This window comes from Lissotriton vulgaris, chromosome 7 (assembly GCF_964263255.1).
Source record: "Lissotriton vulgaris chromosome 7, aLisVul1.2, whole genome shotgun sequence".
Classification (NCBI taxonomy): Eukaryota; Metazoa; Chordata; class Amphibia; order Caudata; family Salamandridae; genus Lissotriton; species Lissotriton vulgaris.
Window position 1 is genome coordinate 1,768,164,992 of NC_141695.1, and position 17,793 is coordinate 1,768,182,784.

General features: G+C 43.4%; 1 protein-coding gene across 1 annotated transcript in view; it reads right to left on the reverse strand.

Annotated features, from left to right (window-relative positions):
- LOC147706628 (cell adhesion molecule CEACAM6-like) overlaps nt 1-17,793 on the reverse strand; it is an 83,140-nt gene that overhangs the window by 11,921 nt on the left and 53,426 nt on the right. Inside the window, exons 4-5 of the mRNA XM_086929640.1 lie at nt 8,646-8,924; nt 7,734-7,997 (exon numbers count right to left, since the gene is read on the reverse strand). Coding sequence (XP_086785766.1) covers nt 7,734-7,997; nt 8,646-8,924 — 543 coding nt within the window. The remainder of the gene's footprint in view (nt 1-7,733; nt 7,998-8,645; nt 8,925-17,793) is intronic.

The following is a 17,793-nucleotide window of genomic DNA, read 5'->3' on the forward strand; positions in this document are numbered from 1 at the left end:
TGAGATGTAATTATCTTTTCCTCAGCTTTAATCATGTGAGAACATGTCAAACACATTTAAAACCAGTTGTCATTTAATTTTCATCAAATTAATGATAAATAATCTTTATAAAAATGTATCAGGTGGTTATGGTTTACAAAAAAAACTGAACACAAAGAAGTTTAGATACAAAATTTAAGAAGTATTGGAAAATAAGTTAACTATCAAGATTCAAAAGTAGGATGCAAAAACCAAACATCAGTCCATTTACAAAACAAAATAACATAGATGCGAGCAAGCATGAAGTCTTACATTAATGCATGAAAATGAGTGACCTCATTAAAACATGCACTAGGTTTCACATATGTGATTAATAATAAGCTGTTTTTGTAAGTTGTGGCTTGCTAAGTAGTTGTGCAATATACTTTAAGAAAGTTAGTTAAAGTGTTATGACTTGTTTATGTACAAAAAGGCAATATATTGTGCTGATACTAGTGGTATAGTGCGGGTGAGTAAGAGCAACATTTTGAAAAACGAAATGAAAGCGAAATATTAGAATGAATTGATGTAATAGCAATATTTGGTGTTTAGAGGAATTTGACAACTTTTGGGCCCGTTGCCACTGCAGCTGCTGCACCTTTCAAATAATGACCCTAGAGCATGCAATGCAACTGCACTTGCGACTGCCTGTTTAGTAGTAACATTTAGCAACATTCTGTGTTTAGCGGGGTCCCTAGCACTTTTGATCTTGGTGCCACTGCACCTGATCACTATTGAAATCATGGCCCTATTGCCTGATAAATAAATGCACCTGTGATTGTCTTGTTAAGAACTAACATTTAGCAATAATCTGAGTTTAGTGGGATCCCTAGAGCTTTTGGCCCCAGTGCCGCTGCACCCGCTGCACCGTTTAAATCAAGTCACTTTTAACTGCAAGGTATCTGCAATCGTGACTGCCTGTTTAATAGTCAAATATTGCAATATGATGTGTTTAGAGGAGTTCTGACTACTTTTGGTCCTGATGTCACTGCACCTGCTGCACAATTGAAATCATGACCCTGTTGTCTGCAAGGTAACTGCACCTGTAACTACATGTTAGTAGTAACGTATAGCATATTTCTTGTATATTAACTTTATTTTTAACACGCAATGTTTATTACAACATTTAGAATTTGATCATAATCACCAAATAGATTGAGTTGAAAAAAAATATCCAATAAGGTCTACAAAGTGCAAAGAAAGGTACTGAGGCATGAATAGGCAACGCCACACATGCTCCAAGGCAAAAGCATCTGATTTACACAACTAAGCAATACAAAGCAAGCATGCCAGCATACTGTTAGGAGCTGTCTGCCCTTTCTGTGGGAAGAGATCTTATCTTGACAATAAATTGGGCTTAAACAGCGTGACGAGTTTTAGTAGAATTTTTTGTAAATGCGTGCAGCCAGGAGAAATAAACAAAAAAAAGGGTCCACACGAAAGCGAATGAACACAGTAATTTGGAAAGGGAACTGCTAAGAGCCCCCTTTTAAGATAAATTAAATACAAGAGATTTCACAAGCACAGCACACGCGCTGTGCAGGCAAAACCTAAAATGGCATCTAATTGAGATACAATTCTGGATATTTCTGCTAAATAGCATCAAAGGCCTGAATCCCAAAAGGAATTCAAGTATTCGCCACAAAGGTGTGGCTGCGCATAGCCGCGGGTTTATGATTTTACTCTATCACCCTGATTTCTAAGCTTGGGACTCACTTTTCTGTAAACCCACATAGCCATAATGTCCAAATATACAGGAGTAAATGTGTTCACAACTCCACGGTCACCATTTGTCAATGTCTGGCAGCTGGAAATCCTGTTATCTGTTGTCATGAAGATTCATTTACAAGCAAAAACGGCTTTATGAATAGAGCTCAAAATATCTTCCTAGTGATATCCTTGAAAGGCTTAATTTCCATATCTTCTCAATAGAGATGTATCACTTATCTGCTTTTCAGTTTCGATATATTTCCCAATTTCCAACTACTTGGGATCCTGTTTTTTTCATCAAGTGTTCAAGTTCCAAATTAAACTACTTGCCATCCATCTCCTATTGCAAAAAATGGAAAGATGTACAATGAAATAAGGGCACTTTGTAATTTATATTCATCTGAAATGTTGTATGTTTATTTCATTCCCAAAACCATGATTGTAGCATTGACAGTGTTTATCTGAGATCCTTCAGTTGAGCTTGAAGAGGTTCCTTATTTATTTATTTTTTGATGATTCACCTTATGATGGTTTAAAGCCTATCTATTAAGGGCTTATTATGAACCAAACTAGAAAAAATCCATGCAGTGTAGTACAAAGTATATTATTTTGTTGTATCATATGCCGATGATGAATCTTAAGATAGGAGTGTAGAAGATTATATGCGCTCCATCTTTTTTCAGGACTATTTGAGTGAAAGAGTGTGATAGGGAAAACTATTGCAGTGTCCCTGAAAGGAACAAAAACCTAGGGTTGCATCGCCCAGTCACTAACAAAGTGTGATTCCTAACATTAAAATATATCCATTAGATATGTTAGGACATAATCAGTTTAAACAGTCAGAGATATGAAAGATACCCAAGACGTTGATAAGAATACGCCGCCAGAGAGAATGAATTTACCTTTAAATTTAGAACATGCCCAGATTTATAGAGCAAGTGAGTAACAAGGAGAGGAAATAAAAATAACTCACTTGAGCAGGCAAGGAGATAAAGGGATCTCAGTGGAGCAAATGAGGAATCTTATGAGCTCAGAGCATTTACCCATGCTGAACCACACAATGGATCCAGAATTCAATTTATGAAAATGGTTACTGTGACCTGTCTACTCACAGGAAATTACACATACAGGATCAATACATATCAAACAGTGGTATTGAATTGTTCTTATCACATCCATCTCGAATAAACAACTGAAACTTCCAATTTTTCCCTTGGTGTCCTTGGATCAATCAGCTTCCACAGTCCGGACATGCCTTCTCCTGCTTTAGAGACAGTAGCCAACCTCTGGAGAGAACTATCGGGACATTTTCTGAGAAATAAGATCCAGAGAAAAAGCCAGATACAAATGGGCTCATTACGATGTTGGGTGGAAAGCCTCCGCCCAACACCGACTCGGTTTGGGGACCGACCGACTTGCAGTCAGAGGTTCTGACCGCTCATGCTACTGCTGAAATAAGGAGCCTGTCAGGAAGAAAGGCTGGAAAAGCTGTCAGGAGGAACTGCCACTTTGCTACGTGCTCTGCTATGTTGGCCGTCTGTTTGCTGATTCTGTCTTAGGCAAGGAAAGAACTGGGTTGTACTTTTATCCTCCTGTGGTTAGGGTTTTCATCCAAGGGCTTGAGGTAGAGCTTGTCTCCTGTTGGAAGTCTCAGAGAGATAAAATACTTCAAAGAACTCCTTGGAATCAAGTAACCTGCCAAGAAGAAGAGCTGGAAGAACTGCTTGGAAGAGTGCTGCACCTCTGCTGTGCTGTTACTTTGTTAGGCTGGCCTGCAGTTGCTGCTTCTGCCTTGGGCAGTGAAAGGAGTGGACTGAAATGTCTTTCTTTGTGCTGATTATTTCCAAAGGCTTGAAGTAGAGCTTGTCTCTTGTTCTGAAGACTCAGAGACCGCAAAGACTTCACTGACCTCTGGGTACCGCCTCTGGAACCGTGGTTTCAGCTGCCACAGAGGGGGGAAAGCAACCAACTCTGTCGCTGACTCTGCCCTGAAAGCACCACAGAGGGCACCATCTGCATCTCACACCGCAATCCGGGTCTCACCAACGACGACAACCACTGCCGCCAAGCCACGGCTTGCACCGTGACCTGTGGGTACGGCACCCTGCACCGCCTTGCTTCACTTCACAATACTGATCTCACTGATGCTGAATGCTGGCTTCAACAACCATGACCGCATCATGGGTGGGTGCACCACTTACAAATTTTCTGACACACCGCCTCGTCTCCAAAGTAGTTTGGGCCAACCGACGCCAGCTCCCGCTAACCGGCCCTGTTGCTTGCACCATGACCTGCCAGCGGCGCAACGAGCACCGCTTCACTCTGAATCATAGCCCTGGTCTCATCAACACTAATGGACGACCATCACCAAGCCACTGCCTGCACCACACCTTGAGGGCACCGCATGTTTCCCATGCTTCACTTCACATCACAGTCGCAATGGTTGCCACGGCAGGCTCGCACCAATGTGTCGGCCACACTTAAAAAGATATTGTGTACTAGTCTGCCGACACCCCCAACTGACGCAGTCAGACAGAACTGTTGGGATCTGTTGTTTTCAGTATCGTGGTAGCCCCAGGCGGAGCTACAGACTCGTAAGAACTGGGTTTTTGAGACTTTTCTGCAAAGTATATCTTTTTAAGCACTGTATTTGGACTTTTATCGTTTGGTCTTGTATTGAAATATATAAAAATATTGGATAGTTTTCTAAACTGGTGTGGTGTTGTGCAAATGCTTTACTCACTACCTCTGAAATAAGCCTGACTGCTTGTGCCAAGCAACCAAGAGGGTGAGCAGGGGTTATTTCAGTAGTGTATCCCCCTTATCCTGACTAGAATGAAGGGTCCCTACTTGGACAAAGGTGAAAACCATTGCCAGCTAGAGACCCCCATTTCTAACAGGCACCCACAGGGAAAATAGTTCATTTTGGAATTTGAAGGAAGAGAAAGAATAACTTCTAGAGAACACATTCTAACAACCACATTAGTGAGCAAGTGATAAGAAACGGGATGGTTTCATTATAAATGGTCCGAAGAAGCTAACTATTGTTAGAGATGTGAGGAAGCATCGGGCTGACATCATGGGGAGGAATCACACAAGCCTTGAGTGTAGAGACATGATACAATACATATTCCAGAGGGATTTTCAGGCAGGATAATTGGTTGTAAAGTGTGCTGGAAGTGGGTAAGAACCCGGTACTGTGCTGCATTTCGTGACAGTGAGAGAGCAGGAGAACGCCATATCGACAGAGGTTTGGCACTTTCATCTCTTCTCTGTAGAAAACGGGACTTCTTTGCAGATGTCCTCCCACTTTCTACCCCCATTTGAACTACCAGATGCTTATTTTCTGACACTGACATTGGACTGAAGCCTGCTAACCAGGCTCAAGTACCAGTGTTCTTTCCCCAAAACAAAACACATGCTGGATGATTTCAGGATATCTTTTAACGGCTCCATGAACAGGTTGAAGAGAATGGATGAGAGCGCGGATCCCTGTGGAACCCCCTGGGTGACCAGTGAAGGATGAGACAGGGTTCACCTTGAAGTTTTGGGTTCTATTGTGGCGCAATGAGGAGAACCAGTTTAGTACAGGTCCAGACAACCCCATCCAGTGTTCCAAGAGGTCAATTGGGTTGCCGTGTTTAAAAGTATCAAAAGCTGATGAGAGGTCGAGGAGGATCAGTAGGCAAGATTCGTTTTGATCTAGCAATCTTAGTGGATCATCTACAATAGAGCGAGAGAAGTATCTGTGCTATGACCCTGGCGGAAACCGGATTGAAATTGGTCCAGGAGTCGGAATTGTTCAATGTGGTCACAAAGCTGGACATGCACACATTTGTCCAGGCGCTTTGCCAATGTGGGAATGTTAGAAATTGGGCAGAGTTGTGAAGGCCAGAGGGATCTGTGAATGGTTTCTTTAGAATAGGGGTAACTTGCCTGGATTTTAGGCAGTCTGGATTAGCACCTTGCAGACGTGAAGTATTGACAATCTTTTTCCAGAGTGGGAGTAAGAAGGCTCTGATCTCAGAGAAGAAGTTCGATGGCAAAGGGTCGTTGAAATGGTCAGATGGTTTCAGAGTAGCTAGAGTATTGTGTATAGTATTTTCATCCAAAGTTTTCAAAATGCTACAAGAGGCGTTGTTTTTGGGCGGGGGAGGGGGGCAGAGCTGAACGAGCAGGATGTCATCCGACGCAATAGAAAGGAAGAGTTAGGAGGGGCTATTGAAAGTGCTCCAAGGCAGAACATAGTTCAGCTTCAATCTTAGTAGTCTTATCAGAGAAGAAGTCAGCAAATTCATTGCAGTTGAGCTGTGGACCTAGCCCAGTGTGGAAAGGTTTGGTTCACTGTTTGATTGAAGCTTGATGAGCTCGGAAAAGCTTTTTTGGACATTTTTTTTGCATGCTCTATTTGGTTTCTGAAGAAGGTGGCTTTAGAGCATCTTATGCGTTTGTTATAGATATTTCTTACATATCTCAGCAGGTTGAGATGTTCAAGGGAAATATACCCCCGTATAATGCATGCCTTCACTCCGCATGCAATTACAACGCGGTTTTTGCAGCGACTGAGTAGTAACAACGCATACCATTACCCCACATGTCATAACACGACTTGGGGAGAGGGGGGCTGGATGTTGGAATAGTATAATTTACTATTCAAACTCCAGTCTGTGCAACAGTAGGGAAGGTGTTGGATTTTAAGTCCAACACCTTCTCCCCCCTCCGGAAGTCGTTGCTAATAATTACAGGGTAATGGTATGTGTTGTTACAACGTGGTTGTTATAACAACCGTGTTGTAATTGCACGCGGAGTGAAGGATTTGTTGTAAGGGCTGTTTACCGTTCAAGGGAGGGAGAGAACCTCCACACTCTGTCCGCTTGTCTCAGATTCTGTCTTTCAGTATTTACATACTATGGTTGTACCAAGGCTTTCAGACTTTGTAGGACAATCTTTTTAGCTGCAGTGGTGCCATTGTGTCTAGAACACTCTTCTTGGAACTGTTATAGAGGTCCATAAGGTCAAGAACGTCGGACATATCCAATGGAGGGGTCGGGGTGTTATCACAGAGAACAGTCAGATCATGCAAGTTGATGTTTCGCAGACATCTTTTCCAGTGCCTGGGGTACTTAGGCTGGACTCTGTTAGCTCTCCCAGAATCTGAGATGGGAAGGTGATGCAGTGGTGGTCACCAGTCACACAGGACAATAGATTCAAGGTGAATGGAGTTGGGCTTACCGATGACTAGACCTAAGGTAGCTCATTTGATGTGAGTAGATAAGGCAAGCAATAAACAGCAGAAAGACAGACGGAGAGACAGGTGAGGCAGAGGGTGGGGAGACAGTTGAGAGAGATGATAGAGGCAATGATGAGAAAGAACACCTCAGAGAAAAGGATCGACAGGTGTGAGAGACAGATGCAATAAAGAGACAGATTCAACAGACACCCGTGAGAGGTGGGGAGGTGGACAGGTGAGAAAGTGAAAGGTGAAAGAATGGAGATAGTTGAGAGCGTGATGATAAAGTGACAGATGAATGAAAGAGATAGAGTGGTTATAGCATTTAGGGAGAGACAGAAACAGGTTTTTTAAACAGCAGAGAGAGTGAGGGGTGAGAGATATGGAGATATGTTGAGACAGTAGACAGGTGAAAAAGACAGAGACAAGAGAGTAGGTGAAGGTAGATATAGGTGAAAGAGAGGTGAAAAGGGGGCAGAGCAGGTGAGAAAGTCATAAGAGAGAGAGTTAATAAAGAGACAGCAACAGATGAGGAAGACAGATGAGAGAAAGAAAATAAAGAGACAGCTCAGGTGAGGGTGACAGTTAGGCAAGGATCATATGAAGTGACTTCCTGTGATGTCGTTTATATCACGTCCGCTCCCCCTGGCTCTCTGGTGAATAGACATCCATTATGATGAAATGAGCATCACTGAGTAAACACCTGTGACTCTGCTCCAAGGTGTCCTGGGGGTTAAGGTGCACTGGAGAAAGACAAGTTCTGTTTCCAACTCACCCAGCACAGCGATGGACACAGAGGCGTTCACGGACCGGCCAGTGAGCTGGTTGTGCATCACACAGGTGTACCTCCCACCGTCTCCAGAGGCCGATACCTTGGGGACGATTAATCGACCATCGCTGTGATTTAGGTCCGTTTTATTCAGCAGCCATTGGTACTCCGCAGCGGGGGCGGACTCCGCAGAGCAGGTCAAGGTGAGTGCAGCCCCCGCCTGGATGATTCGACACCCAGAGGGCTCGAGCTCCGCCTTCTCTGGCCCAACTGTTATAAAACAAGATTTTGTTCATTGATAGAATATTGTAACAATTTTAATTAATTGAACAATAAAGATTAATTAATTCATTCAGAGAGGGAAGCCAGCTGAGATGAACACAGACAGGCAGGAGCTACTAAATAAGTAAGTAAATATTAAATGTCGTACACTTGTAAAGCGCACAGCTGCCCCAGCAAAGGGGCGTCCCAGTGCTATATACCGCTGGGGAACCCATCCTGGCTTTCCCTGTGAGATGGTCCCTCCTGGGAATCTCCAAGGTGAAGACAAGCATCCCCGGCGCTGATGGGGCCGTTAGTAGAGATTAAGCAAGCTATTGCCCAGAGTTGCTGAGTGGGACCCATGGTTGGAGTAGGCACCGAGGCGAGAATTATCGAGTCCGCTGACCATGGCCCAAGATCCTGCCGCGTCCGGAATCGAACCATGGTCCCAGGCCGACCTCTGCTTCTGGGTCTGACGCCTCTAACCAGTGAGCCACACCACTCCACAGTAACACATTTGTTAAAGAGCAAACATTTACCTGCTGGGTATCCTGGCACTATAAAGCTATGTAAGCTGTCAATATACATAAACTGAGAAGGACAGCTGACAGACAGAGAAAAGAACAAGAAAAAAAAGGGCACTCAGATCTGACTTACAGGCAACAGTGAGAGTCTGAGGGGCGCTCACACCGGCACCCACAGGGTTCCTGGCCTCACACTGATAGAGGCCAGAGTCAGCCCTGTACACACTGGAAAGGGTCAGGGTCCGGTTATCTGCAGACAGCTGCATCCTGACATCACCTGCCAGTGGGCGATGGTCGAAGGACCAGAGGATTGTGTCCACTGGTATGGAGGTCTCACAGGTGAGCACTGCAGAGTCCACATCCTCCACCGGGTAATGGGTACTGACTCTCACTGTGGGGCTGGACACCACCTCTGCAATCAGAGCACAGAAGAGACACAAAGGGTGTGAAATAGAGCATTGCTGACCCTGGTAGCTGCAGCATCTTGTTTCACTGCAGTGGTTACAATACATAAGCGGTAGTAGTGTATGTCAGATCACACCTCAGAAAATAATATAAATAATCAGACTGATCAATGATACATGTATTCAACTTCCCTAGTCACTCTCAGCAATGCAACAATTGGTTGTGGTGCCTCTAAGGGTAAACATTTTACCCTACTACATTAGGTACCTAACTACACAGGTACTGCCAACAATCACTGTGTGATACAGTATAGCATGATAATACCCCAGCACTCTAAACGTAATATTCCTTCCTCATGTATGACTGTTTTATATTGACTTCACAAAATTGTATCACCGATATGTCACAGGCAAACAACAGACATAAGTTTATGCAAAAGACATTCCTTTTAATGTGAACAAATATCTTGAAACATCACAATTTCAGTAAATACTGTAAGGGCCCTTATTGCAAAGAACATGTAGATGGGGAAACTTTTAAAAAGGAGTATTCAAAGCTATACAGTCTTGATCAAGATGCGTGAGAACAGCCTACATGTGTTTCGTCACATCCAGTGACTTCCTCAAGGCTTTCTAAAAAAATTATTTTCCGTAACAGCGGCCGATCCTGATTCTTCATATGTAGCAGAACACCAATACGATATGACACTTGACAGTGTTTTTCCTATTTGTCCCAAAATAGACTTCGACCTGTGTCACAGACTGGAGTTCCGTGTCGGCTGTTCTTGCACATCTTGATCAAGACTGTATAGCTTTGAATCCTCCTTTTAAAAGTTTCCCCATCTAAATGTTCTTTGTAATAGGTGTGACGCACCACGTTGTGTATGGGCAGGCCACAAGCATTGCTGGAGTTGCCTCGCGCTTGGGACACGACTCCAGCAATGCGCCAACCTTCCAACGGGAGATGCGTCCCACATCTGTTTATCCTTACGCCATAATGCGCCGCATCTTTGGTGGAGCAAGGGTAAACTTGCATGACGCATCTTATCTGGCGCTGATTTGCAGGGATGCACCAGCCGTCATAAATCTGGCCCTCGGTCCTTTTGCTGGTGGTACACTTTTGTAAAGATAACTTATAATGTTTTAGTAGGCCAATATGACAGGTTGGTAATGTCCTTAAAGAGAAAGCGTTAAGTTCTCCGATACTAGTGAGATCTCAGGTTGCATGTACTGTGTTAACCATGCATACCAAAACAGCAATTATCTGTAGATAGTAACATGTCTCTACATCTTAATTCAACAAAATAATTATCTTGGTCAAATTAATTATTAATTATTCATTCATTATTGTCAGTTATTAAGTGCTATTTATACTAAGGGGCTGATTATAATGTAATCTGGAAGCTCTTCCAACCGAATCGGTTTCAGAATAGTTTCCGACTGAATTAGGTTCTGCAAGTCCTACCGAACGATTACGATACTTCCAGAAATCGTTCAGTCGGACTTGAATTGACTTCAATGGGAGCCTGTGCTCCAAATGAGAACACTGGGGCCGATTCACAGCACTAATCTGAGACAAAATCCTAAATGTACTACTTTTGGTATTCCCAGAAGACATTTAGTAGACCAAAACTTAAGACAAACTTAAGTTTAACTTAAATTTAACTTAAGTTTAACTTAAAACAAAATCCTAACGACAAAATCCTATCTTGAGACAAAATTCTAACTTGAGACTCAATCCTAACTTAAGACAAAATACTAACTTTACTATTACTAAATGTCTTCTGTGAATACCAAAAGTAGTACGTTTAGGATTTTGTCTCATATTAGTTCTATGAATCAGCCCCACCGTCTCCCATTGACAAAAGTGATGGTTGGGGAAAACTTTACACCTTGTGACGGGCACCCTATCCTGCCTGCCACACGGTGCATGCATGGGAAGGGGGAAACCCATTGGTACCCCCAAGAGCCCAATTCAGAGGGCCCAAGTGAAAGGGGGCCTTTTATGGAACCCCAAAGTCAGATTTTGACAGTCGATCCATGTCGGCATAACCAAATCGGAAATGCTGTCCGAATCTGACATCCCAATTGCTCGGCTTGACCCCCATTTGTAGACCCCTACGATTCGACTCCGAACAACGTGGTTACTCCAAACGCCTTTTGGAACCGAGTCAGACAGTTCAAACGCTTTTCAGCATTTGTAATCGGTCGTTGGGAAACATGTCCGAGCTGGTCGCAAAGGCGGGTTTTGACCCGCCGTTCCCTTGAGTTGGAGTGGGATATGACATGTGCCCCCCTGTGTGAATACACATAAGTTACTGCACGGCATGTACTTTTGAGTCCATGCAGTGCCTGAACCTTGTAGTGGGGTCCCATTGTGGGGCCTTTTTTAAGGTACCACCACCTTTACAAGAGGACCACCAAGCCGCCTGCCTGTCAGACTACATGTTAGTCAAATCTGGTGGGTAGGTGCACTGCCATGCCACCACTCCGCTGAAAGGTCGCAATAGGCCCCAAAGAGATTTTCCTCCCCCATACTCCATGGCAAGGCACATGCTTCCATCGCTGGCTTTGGTGAAAGCATGATAACTGACAATGTTGGGATGCTGTTAAGTTAACTTCTTTAGGAGGCTCTTTTGGTAAATGTCTTTGTGGGATTGATCACATTTTCGATTAAGCTTTTTCATTGCCCAGGGTGAATGGAGAAGGCCTGTTGGAGATCGTTTCATCAGGTGGATATTTACACCAGTTCCACACTCTAGCTTCTGTATGAAGGGAAGAGTGGGCATGACTGGAGCAGTTGGTGTGCCTGATGAGGATCCTCCAGTTCTTTTAAGGTTATTTTTTGACAGGTTTGAAATCTGCTTGCACCATCCATTGTGAGAGGTGGCAAACCAGATTTTTTACAGCTATCTTGGTGTCCGAAATCTATTTGCACTATTGAGATGTATCATATCAGGTCTTTTGTCAAAATCTTCAGGTGGAGTGTTAATGTGCTTTGAGCTATTCATGACAATCTAGAGAAGATCACGGAGTCCAAAAAGAAGCTTCTGTCCTCCGCTTTGCAGCCCTGATTCACACTGCGCCTGCTCCTATGCATCTATAATCCTCAAAGGGATTTCAAGTCGTACAAAATGCAGCAGCTCGTCTGCTTTGGCTTATGCCGGGGCACTCTTCTGTTGCTACTCATCCTCAGTGGCTGACCGCTGAGAAGCGTATTCATCCTTAAACCTAATGCTTTATGCTCAAGGCCCTGTGTGGGAGTGTTCCTCCCTATCGCAGGGCACTGGTGCATCTCTACTCCTCCAAGCATATTTGTTCCGGGCACCGGCTCTTGTCCACCGTACCTTGCTATAAACTTCCACAGTAGGGTGGTGAGTCCTTCTCTGTACTTGGCCCTACGTTATGGAATGGTCTTCCCAAAAATATTCATACTTGCACCCCCTTTCTGGAGTTTCACATATTTCTGAGACTTCTGCAATCATTCCTTTAGTCTTAGCGCTGAGAAACTATTTGGGAAGCTATGCACTTTACAAAAGCAGTGATTGGTGATTGATTGATTGGTTGTGAGATTATTGAAGGTGGAGGTAAGGATAGAAGTAGATTGGCAGGAAGTTTACATGGTCTACGGCTGGTGGGGTAGCCTCTGTTTGTGCAGCATGCCATTCACTGCTTACAGCTCTGTTTTGGAATAAAAAACCTGAGGGAAGCCAGTCATTTTTAGGTTGAGCCTAGACAGCGCATGCACTGTCTGCAAGACATGCTGTATCTCTTCTGTGGGCTTTTGGCACGCCCATTGATTGCCATTGGTTGTTTTCTGTGGTATTCTGAAATGCTTGCTTTTTATTGGTCTATTACTGAAATTGTCCCTCCTTAGTGTGGCTTGTCCCCTCTCTTGGAGACTTTGCTAAGTGTTCCTTTTGGTTGTCCAACAGGAGAAGGCAGTGCCTGGTGGATGGGACCCTGCAGGGACGGAGCTTTGCTCTTCGGCGCTCATGTTTCTTTTGTTTTTGGTGCTTCCCCTTTTGTCACTCCGTGCTCCAACCCCTCTGCGTTCAGGGTTCTTCCTGGTTGTCCCAATCACGCAGCTCCCAGCCGTGTTCGGCACTGCTCCCAGCTTGAGATCTTTAGGCAACGCGAGATTAAGTGACCGTCCGGAATCAAAGGATGTTGAGCCAATGGTCTGGAACCTGGTCCCCCAGTTGGCACATCTGGTTGTTATGACACAACCTCTCTCCGTCATCATATAAGTAACCGGGTTGCATTATCCTTTACATGCTCTGTTCAAAGCACACACTGTGAAATGGCTTATTTACGTACCCCCGAATAGCACAACCTGACACAGCAGAGAAGAAACTACTGCTATTCACATCACTTGTGCTATTCATATCACGTGCAAAAGCATATTCTGTGGTATTAGATGCAACTCAACTTCCGGTTTCATTTCCCATGATACGATCACTGGGCTATGACATTGCCAGTTAACAATTTAACCAGAGGGGGGGGGGGTTGAGAGGGGGCGGAGGGAATAGGAGGGAGCATGTTCGTTTACGTCATTCCTATGCAACGGCGATGCTATTTTATAACCATACATAACTCAGATGGGACACAACAAATTTGCTGTATGCTTTATGGTTTTGATCCATACTTCCCAACTCAGCAGCTGTACGAATTACAATTTGCTGCCAACCTTTGACTTGCACTTCTCCTTCTGCGAATCATGGAGCTTTGCCACGGTACGGGAGCGAAAACAGCCAGTCCTCAGCTTGGACACAAGATGTTGTCAAAGAAGAATAGTCAGTCGGACACCCAGCGTGACCAGTGTGTGGTTATTGGACAAGGTAAACCACCTAAATCCATGCACCTATCAACTGAGCTGCATGAATACATTCAAGATTTTCCTCTGCAGATGAAGGTTTGCTGGAGTCATAACCAAAGAAAGAAAACTGACCGGAGATGCAGCTCCACATGTGAGCCACTTATTTAAAGTATAGCAGTATTGTGGAAAGTAAATTAAACCTTATAAGTTCAACACTTTCAAGGCACAATGGTTATTTTATGGGTATTCAGATAAAATACTGAGTTAAAAATATCGACATATCAAAATATTGTAATATGAAAATATTGATAACAAGAATATTCACGTCAAGAATATCGATTTGAAGGTAAGTAATATCAATATTGAAGTCATTAATATTGTTTGACAAAATATCATTATTTTGAATTATTCTTATGTATTTAGTATATATTTGAAATTTATACAATGTCATTTTTTGTATGATTGTTTACGTTTTTTAAACTATATTTGTTACATTTTTAGTAATTATTAAATTTAATTTTGTGTTTTTTCATTCCGTAGCGGTTGTGGGTTTAAAAGGTTATATCGTTTGAAGTAATTTAATTATAATCGATTTATGATTTATATTTTATTCAATATTTTTTATTTCATCGATATTTAATTTTTTTAAGTGTGTTAATATTATTTTAAGTACATTTTATGTGCCGGTTGGGGTGTTTATAGGGGTAACGGGTGGGATGTAATTTTCTTTTTAAATGAATTAATAAGTTGTGGGGGTACAATCTGGAAACACTGTTGGGGGCAAGGCAGGAGCCTACCTAACGAGGAGAAGACCACTGCAGGACGCTGGGCTGCTGATACCGCTGTTTCCTCCCGCCGCCGGCGCCAACTTCCATCCCGGCCGCCGAGGGGAGGAACTACGGTTCCCAGCGTCCCTAGCGCTCACTTGCGACCAATTCCGGTTCCGCACGCCCGGAGGCGTTTAAATCCACGGAGCTTCCACCGCGTCGCGGACGCGCGCGGGCGGCGCCGGGCGGAGCCCGGGCAGAGGGCGGGCCGTCTGTGGCCGTCAGGGGACGACAGAGGACAGGACAGGCCACGTCCCTAACATCTATATTGCAAGAATGGGTAGGAGAAAACTTCAGACCTCGATTACAGGGGGTACCAGTAAAGTTAAAATTGCACGGAAAACAAATGCTTCAGAAAACATCATGACATATTTAACATCAGCGGTGGGGAAGTTAAATAAAGAAATCGCCGAGAAAGAATGGGAGCTCGGGTTGGATGGTGCATCCGTGGACGCTAAAGAGACAACGATACCCCAGAGACAAGTGATACCTCTAGAACCCAGTATTACCATCACATTGTATGACATTGTACCTGAACACCAAAACACATTATGCCAAGAAGACCCTATAGTTGTTACTGAGGCCCCTGAGCAAGCCCAAATTCTGGAGGGGGAAGCATATAATATGCATAAAGCCAGAAAAACTGTGAGAATACACAAAACGCAAGCTCTGCGATATAGATCTAATACAAAATCACGGCAACCCCCAACTAAGCTTGAAGGTTCGATAAAGGAAATGATCGAAAGGGTTCTAACAGACACCATTGAAACTACATTGATTAAGATTTCAAATGATATTGTAGAAACACTAAAAGACTGTGTATCTGGTATACTGAGCAGATGTGATAGAATGAACTCACTGTTACTCCAAAAGGTAACGGAGCATCTAGCCCTGGACCCACAACAGTCGTTGAACCAACTAAGTCAACCTATGGAAGAGTCAAACAGTGCCCTAACTATGCCTAATTTGGTATCCTTACCACATACTTCCATTCCGGACCCCACAAACAAAACTAAAAACACTGATAAAATGCCACATACAATTTTCCAGAATGTTCCCGAACCCAAGCATAACAATAGATTTAATCCCAATGAAGAGGACTGCTCCAAAAGAACTAGTCAAAGATCGGGCAATGGTCAACGTCTTAAACCTATGATTAACTTACCCCCTGAGGCAACTCCCTTTGTGGCAGTACTGGTCAATGTTCCGACTCTCAAATCAGGAGAGTCAGAAACCCAGACAGCCCTTATGGAAAATGTAAAGAGTTGGTGTGATACAAATTGCTCGGGCCCAAGTGATATTTCAGCATCTATTAGCCTGGCAAGAAGAGTAGCTTGGTTGGGTCCCACAGCTAAATGTTTTTCTGAAGACTGTGTCATTATAAACTTCAGGAATCCCCATGTTTGCACTAGGTTATTTTGGGATGCGACAAATATTACACTTGGACAAATTCGTGCAGTTCCACTAGGTTTTTTCTATCCTCGCCCAGCACAACAAACTCCTTTGCTGATTACGAAATTAAGAAATAACATTCCACCTCATAATATCCGTCTAGCTACCTGGGCAACTCAACCACTAAACTCCCAAATGACCCATAACAACATGCACACAGTGTTTACTACCCCTGCCTTGGAACTGAGAAACAGTTTTGCTGTCTTATCAGAACCTGATGTTAATAACTGACTGTCCCAGGAGGGGGTGGAGGCACAGTCCTGCGAAATCACAGAAAGCAGAAATCTGAAATTAATGACTTGGAACATTTCTGGTCTCCGAACCAAAAGGGAAGACATATTATGGCTGGAAATTATAAAACAACATGATGTGGTTGCATTACAGGAAACTTGGGACACTGAATGTAACTTTTGGGTAGAAGGCTATGTATCCTTTTTCTTATCAGCACAAGAGTCACATAGGGGGAGAAACAGGGGAGGATTAGGGTTCTTAATTTCAGTGAGATATATGGGGGTGATGAAAATTATAAATGCAAATTCTCCCAATTATCTAGCTTTAGAGGTTCTTATGAGTACGGGGGAAAAAATTCTTTATGTACATTTTTATAACTCTATAGAAGGCACACAAGGCAGTGAAAATATCCTTATGTTGACCGATTTCTTAAATGAGTATAAAAAGAGTCAAACTACCTTTGTTCATTATATACTTTTAGGTGATTTTAACATACACTTATGTGAATTGAATTGTCAGTATGGAGTTTGCTTGGAAAATGACTATCTGGTCCATTCGCACTTTGAACACTCAGCCAAAGGGGGTGCTTTAGAAGAACTGCTGATAGATATTGATACATCAGAACCCGAATTTGTGAACCCCAAAGAAAGAGTTGCAACATATAGTGCAAGGGGTAGTAATACTATAATTGATTTCATCTTCCGGTCACCCAGTATCCTTAAAAATGTTATCTCCTACAATGCAATCCAGACAACATTTAGCGACCATAACCCGGTTATTATGGAATTAAATAATAGTAACCCAACCATAATAAATAATGGACCTCAACCAATTTACCCTACAAAAATTCGGGCTCATGACCAGGGTAGACGGGTTAAATGTCTAAGATTATTCCTGATGGTTTTTTCAATGAATTGTGTGGTAAAGTAGGAACAGAAATTAGCATTTGTAGAGATCCATTGACTACTGGAGGGAATGTTATAAACGCCTTTGAAGTTATTTGTAAAAATGTAGCACAGTCACTCACGTGTAAATCTAACCATAAGCCCCGCAAAGCGCATGGGTGGTTCAACGCCGAATGCTCAAAGGCTCATAAAATCTTGCTTGATGCCCTGAAAAGTACACCGCCTGACACTATAGAAGTGACTAGACTCAGGAAGGAGTACAAAATAATGATTGAGGCACGCAGGAAAGAAATTAAAGCCAAGGCCTGGGAATCATTATATGAATGAATGAATGAATGAATGAAACTTATATAGCGCACGACTTACCCTGGGGCATCTCAGCGCTTGCTTAGGGAACCCGTCCTGGTATTCCCCTGTGAGATAACCCTGGCAGGGTATCCACAAGGTGAAAGCCAGGCATCCCACCGCGAGGGGCCGTTGTGGAGATTAAGCAAGCTATTGCCCAGAGTCGCAGAGTGTGAACCCGTGAGTTGAGAAGGCACCAGAGCGAGAATTAACGAGTCCGTGGAATGTTTAGCCCAAGACCCGCCGAGGCGGGGAATTGAACCCTGGTCCCGGGCCGAACTCAAGCTCCAGGTCTGCC